Here is a 5,713-nt window from a genome sequence, read left to right as displayed (position 1 = left end):
TATATATATAGAGAGAGAGAGAGAGAGCGAGAGAGACTGTATTAGGCCTTATTATAATTAATAATATATTTAATAAGTGAATTTCAGCTTTTCAACTTCTTTTATTTTACCTAATTTTTCCAAAGTGATCAGTGATTTTTTTTGTGTGTGTGGCAGATGGGAACAGGCAGTCCTGTAGTGTGACTCTGCAGCCGGTATCATGCAGGCAGAGGTTTCTGCGAGCTCCTGTGGATGTGATTCTCAGAGGTGTCCTGCAGGACCTGGACACCATCTCCCTCTCACGTTCAGCCTCTGAGAGCTGGATAATTCAGTGCACAGATGCTGAACTGGGTCAGGAGGCTTTTCAGCACTTAAAGCAGTTGTCTACTGGAGGATCTGCCATGGTAAAATTACTTAATCTGTTATGTTGTTTTATAATGGGATGGTTCCAGCTGTGAAATATAATTGCAGTCAAATGCAATGCTGTTTTGTAATAGCTAAAATATACGGACACCTGTATTTATAAATACCTGCTCCATAGCTATGCCTTTGGTCCTTATAAGGTTGTAGATTCTTAATGTAGTGCATGGCCTTTTGTTTTTTGCTTTGTGTTTGTAAGTGTTTACATTAGGGCTGCACGATAAATATCGCACGATATTTAATGCGCATTAAATATCGTGCAATATTTATCGTGCAGCCCTAGTTTACATTGTGCAAAGATAAAAGCAAAAATAATTTATTGTCCATGATGGGTGACTTCAGCATAAAGTGCAAAAATGTGGAGAATAATATATTTTTTCTTTATTGACACAGCTAGCAGAAATGAGTGAAGGAGGTGTGGTGGGTTCAGCGGTGCTGTCGGTGCCCTCCTCCTGTATGGCTCAACTCACTGTCCTTCAGCCTCTGGTTTCTCAGGAAGACCAGCTTCTGTCCGCACACATGGTTCCCTTGGACAGCACAGACATCTCCAGTGACCTACCTGATGTTGTCAGCAGTGTTCTCAATGTCATGTATGCCATCATGGAGGATGAGGATTGCGCAGGTGTTTGTTTTTTTCTGACATAATCTGTTTTTTGTGCCTTGTGCATATAAACAGACAAACACAACCTTAAGGTTTTGATCCTAACCTTAAAAAAATGTATTGCGGTTTCCAGATCAAGTAAAGTTGCCGTTTGTTCCTGACTGGGCCAATCAAGAGCTCAAGCAGGGGTCTTGTTTAAGGAGAAATGGGCTGGTAGAGGGATGGTTTCCTTTGTCTGACCAATCAGGGATCAGCTGCCATTTAATGGAATCAATGAGGTTTGGAATCTTTCATCATCTTTTATTTGACAAGATTAGGGCTGCACAATAACGGATAAACTGATAATCGCGATTATCATGTGAGAAATTTCTTTTTACTTTTTACTTATTGTACATTCAAGTAAGCACAAATCAAGAGAATGTCAGCTTGTATGCATGATTTAATTTCCTTCATGTTGAAATCTCATGAGGATCTCATAAAGACTTTTTAAAAAGCTCCTTCCTGAAAACGTGTAGTAATTTTTTATCATATGTACATTTAAAGCATCTTGTGTAATTACAATCTGTTTAATTTTTCTATTTTATTTTTTCTTGTTTTGTTTATTGCATATTTACAGCTCCTATGTAACTGATAGAAAATGCACAACACAACTCCTGCCATGAAAACCTCAGCTGCTGGCATGGTGTTAAAATTGTACCCCCAAAAAATTGTAAAAATGGCACATATTATATTTGTCATGGGCTATTTTTATTCTGGTACTAAAAGATGTCTTACATGTACAGGCTCCTGCATGCAGCTCCGGAGGAAGAGGAGAGGGAAGAGGAGTACTCAGATACTCAGCAGGAGATCACTAGCAGTCTCTCAGAGCTCTATCAGAGCAGCACAGCTGGATCCAGTGGCAACCTGAGGTCCAAAAAACGTGAGTACAAAATGGTACTTGATGAAGTGATTGATGCATCATAAAATTGACTAAATACTTGCAGTAATTTTGTTTGCCTGTGTCATGAACACACAACATACAAATGCCATGTTTTTATTAATGTTTTTTGGCCTAATTTGCTCTTTTTCAGGAGATACACAATGCACACCAGTAAGGCAGAAGATGAAGACTATGAGTCGCTCTCTACAGATGCTAAATTTTGCTCGCTTGAATGTGAAAGCTCAAAAGACTCAGGGTGATAGCAGCTCTGCTGGATCTGCCAAAGGAGCTGAAAAAGGGGGCAAGAGATGCTCTGGGGATCGGACCAAGCCTGGCCTCTTGCGTGAGTATTGAGTCATTTATTTGAAAAAAGCCTTAGGTTATAATGTCCAAGGTTTAGGATCTCCATGAAGTAAAAAAACAGGACTGTTTTTAACTTTATTGTAAATAAATTGTTGATGATGTTCATTGACTCGAACAGATTTCAGCAGTGAGGAAGAGCTGCTCTCCCACCTGGGGCTCACTTATCAGAAAGCTGTGGAGAACAGATCCGTGTCTGTTCCCTCTCAAGTCCAGGATATGCTTTCAGTTGTTAAGGCATTCATAAAAACTAACACTGATGTGGAGGTGAGTCAGAGGAACACGTACATTAAAATCATACAGCTGTGTTGCCTGGTTGCAGGCAACTGCAAAACATGGTCTCAATGTACATGTTTATAATGAACTCTGTTCGCCGTTCTAAAAGATCCTAGTCTAATTAGTTAATTTTGTGTTTGTAATGTTAATATACTGTATATGCTTTTTAAGAGATGTGGATTGTTGATATGGTGGTTTATTGTATCATATTAGTTTAGTGAAGACCAAAGTCATGTAATGATTTAGGAAAACTGATATGCAACTGATATGTTTTTTGTACAATTTTCTTTTAATTGTACATTTAACCATTTCTCACCAGGCTTCATTCTTGGACTTGGTGCAGAAGAATCTGTTGAAATCCTGTCAGGCTATTCATCAGCTTTACGGAAATTCTTCAGATGAAGAGAGTAAAATCAGGGCGTAAGTATTCAGACCAAATTAAATCAATGTCCAGATGAATTGACAGTAAGCTTGGAACATCTTTATAAAGGTAATGATAAGGTAATGGACTTACAAATCATTATTCTTTATACAGATGCCAGCTGCAATCAGTTCTCAGACTTGAATTGTGCAGACAACCAGAACAACAAGAAGACGAGGAGGTTGTGGAACAAAGAGTTGAGGATGTAAGGAGACGATCAAGCTTTAAAAACCTCAGATGTCATAACCAATAATTTAAATTTAATTGTATGCAGAAATCTTCTATGGTTTGTGGTTGTTAAATATGATGTTGGTAACTTTTTATAAACCCCTTTCAAGGTGGCTGATATGCTCCGGATTATCTCCCGGAGTAAAGATGCTGTTTACTTATCCAAATTCATGCAGGATGAAGTTCTGCCAGTGTAAGTTATGAACAACTCAGGAATATTCATGAAAATGCAAATTGTATCCAAATACAATAAGATGTGATCTCTGATATGGTATCTCCTAGGTTCCTGAACAGCATCCCTAAAGTCCTGGCAGATGTCTACCACAGTTTAGGAACTCAGTTGCCTGAGGCGCTTGTTGCTGTCCTGCCCTCTGACTTCTTCAGTGATGAGTCTATGGCTAAGGACAGTGTGTCTGTGAGTCCTTCACCTTTCTCTGCCACACAGAGCAATGTATCCAGTGTCGGAGATCATCTGGAGGAACTCCGTAATCGCTCCGCTAAAAAGAGGAGGTGATTGTCATAAAAAAGAATGTGTGATTATATCAAGTGCTTTGTGTGTAAGTGGTCAAAGAAACTCTTTTCTCTTTTTGTAGACAGAACATGCTCACACGCCACAAAAGCATGACTGAGGCTCCTCAGGCACTTCGACAGATAGAAATGCCAAGAAAGTCCACACGGCTGGTGAGATTTCATTGTTATTATTCCATGACTTCCCGTCTTGTCACGAACTAAAATACTAACTTGCCTATTTTGGAATACAGGCAAAGCTGAAACACTGTGTCCCAGTAGAAAAACCTGCTGTGGAAGAACCACCACCTCCAAAGCAAGCAGTTCAAGGTAATTGGCCCATTCCATTTTAGTCTTCATGCTGTCCTATAAAGTTGTGATCTGTTGTTGTATCTTTTTCTTCTGTTCACAGAGGTAACAAAGGTAAGGAGAAATCTTTTCAACCAAGTGGCCGTATCGCCCTCAAAGAAGTCCAAAATGCCACGGAGCCAGTCTGTGTCGACAGTAGAGGGACTTAAGAAACGCAAGCGTTCACATATGGATGATGATGGTAATTGTTATTTTTGATAGGGAGAGATTGTTTAATGTAGTGTGTGAACTTGAACCTTAAAACTTTCAAATTTCAGAACGACACACTCTTCTGACAAAGAAAGTATCTGAAACACCACTGCATAAACAGGTGTCCAATCGTTTTCTTCACCGGCAAAGGACTGGCAGGTGAGTCCTGTGTCCTGATTTTTAAGTTGTTGTTATATTTGTTCAGTGATGCTTGACGATTGTAAGGGATCCAGTTTGAAATGAAATCTTTTGTGTTTCTCCCACTTTCTTTGTCACGGAAGATCTGGAGAATCTGATGTGTGCATTATTGAAGAGTCTCCTGTCAAACCAACTGCTGGTTAGTGTTTAAGATTTTGCCACAATGTTAAACATAGAAAGACCACTTACTAATAGAAAGTACTCTAATAAATCTTTTGTTCTTAGACTTGAGGAGGAGCCCAAGAATTAAAAGCCTTACCAGGAGACATTCCAGTGTGTTCTATTCATGCTCACAGCCACGTTCCCGAAACCTGGACCGTGCCATCTACTCCTCTCAACTCTGCCACTCTGAGGGTAAAGGTGAGGGTAAAGTGTTTCAGTGACACTAGGGCTGTAGCTATCGATTATTTTAGTAATCGAGTATTCTGCAGATTATTCCATCGAGTAATTGGATAAGTAATTTTTCTTTATTAAAGAGCAATACTAAATATACAAGAGATAATAAGATAGATCTCTTCAAATAAACAACTAATTTGTTTTATCGAGTAATCGTATAATAAGTCATTTTTCTTTATTAAAGAGCAATACTAAATATACAAGAGATAATAAGATAGATCTCTTAAAATAAACAATTAATTTGTTTTCTTTTTAGAAAAATTAACATTTTTATTGCTGAAATTGCATACATTAATAACCGTGAAAACTAAACCCATTTAATGTATTTAATTGCCAAATTGCATTCAAAATGCAAATACAAATATATCAATAAAAAAATAAATAAAAAAACAAAAATCAATTTCACATTATTTTAAAAAAGCTCAAGCATGACATAAGACTTTACTGTCTTCTTGGAAGGCTTTGAGGCTTTTGTGAGAGGCAAAAATCAGTGTACAGGAAGGTAACTTGGAACAAGAACAAGAGTCCATACACAATTTTTAAACACATTTTTCTGCAACATGAAATTAGTTATTTGGAGAATAAACCTTCTTAAATGTCCCTATACTTACTGGTGCGTGCGTGTGTGTGTGTAAAACTTGTTTTTGATATCCTTCATATTCTGTGTGCGGGTCAGTTCACAGCAGTGATAGAAATTAAACTGTTCCAATAAGTTTAAATTGATTTTTACATTTTATGGCTATTTTTACCTTTGTAAAGCCTTTTTTTTTCTAAAAGTGTGCATCATCTTTCAAGTCAAATTCTTACATTTAATCAGTCAATTAGAATAAAAGACATTTGGGCTGTTACC

The 5,713-nt window shown here is 37.8% G+C and overlaps 1 protein-coding gene across 2 annotated transcripts in view; it reads left to right on the top strand.

Annotated features, from left to right (window-relative positions):
* The window catches only part of LOC107753599 (treslin-like), a 13,969-nt gene that overhangs the window by 1,837 nt on the left and 6,419 nt on the right, over positions 1-5,713 (top strand). For both annotated transcript variants that reach the window (XM_016569801.1, XM_016569800.1), the window contains exons 3-18: positions 157-383; positions 793-1,021; positions 1,134-1,278; positions 1,783-1,919; positions 2,071-2,262; positions 2,401-2,546; positions 2,875-2,975; positions 3,091-3,181; positions 3,315-3,397; positions 3,487-3,714; positions 3,798-3,885; positions 3,966-4,041; positions 4,124-4,261; positions 4,338-4,428; positions 4,551-4,606; positions 4,693-4,827. In XM_016569801.1, the coding sequence (XP_016425287.1) occupies positions 157-383; positions 793-1,021; positions 1,134-1,278; positions 1,783-1,919; positions 2,071-2,262; positions 2,401-2,546; positions 2,875-2,975; positions 3,091-3,181; positions 3,315-3,397; positions 3,487-3,714; positions 3,798-3,885; positions 3,966-4,041; positions 4,124-4,261; positions 4,338-4,428; positions 4,551-4,606; positions 4,693-4,827 (2,163 nt within the window). The remainder of the gene's footprint in view (positions 1-156; positions 384-792; positions 1,022-1,133; positions 1,279-1,782; positions 1,920-2,070; positions 2,263-2,400; positions 2,547-2,874; positions 2,976-3,090; positions 3,182-3,314; positions 3,398-3,486; positions 3,715-3,797; positions 3,886-3,965; positions 4,042-4,123; positions 4,262-4,337; positions 4,429-4,550; positions 4,607-4,692; positions 4,828-5,713) is intronic.

This window comes from Sinocyclocheilus rhinocerous, unplaced genomic scaffold (genome assembly GCF_001515625.1).
Source record: "Sinocyclocheilus rhinocerous isolate Xijiao unplaced genomic scaffold, SAMN03320098_v1.1 scaffold200, whole genome shotgun sequence".
NCBI lineage: Eukaryota > Metazoa > Chordata > Actinopteri > Cypriniformes > Cyprinidae > Sinocyclocheilus > Sinocyclocheilus rhinocerous.
The sequence above is the reverse complement of the archived record's forward strand: the minus strand, read 5'-3'. Positions and strand labels throughout refer to the sequence as shown.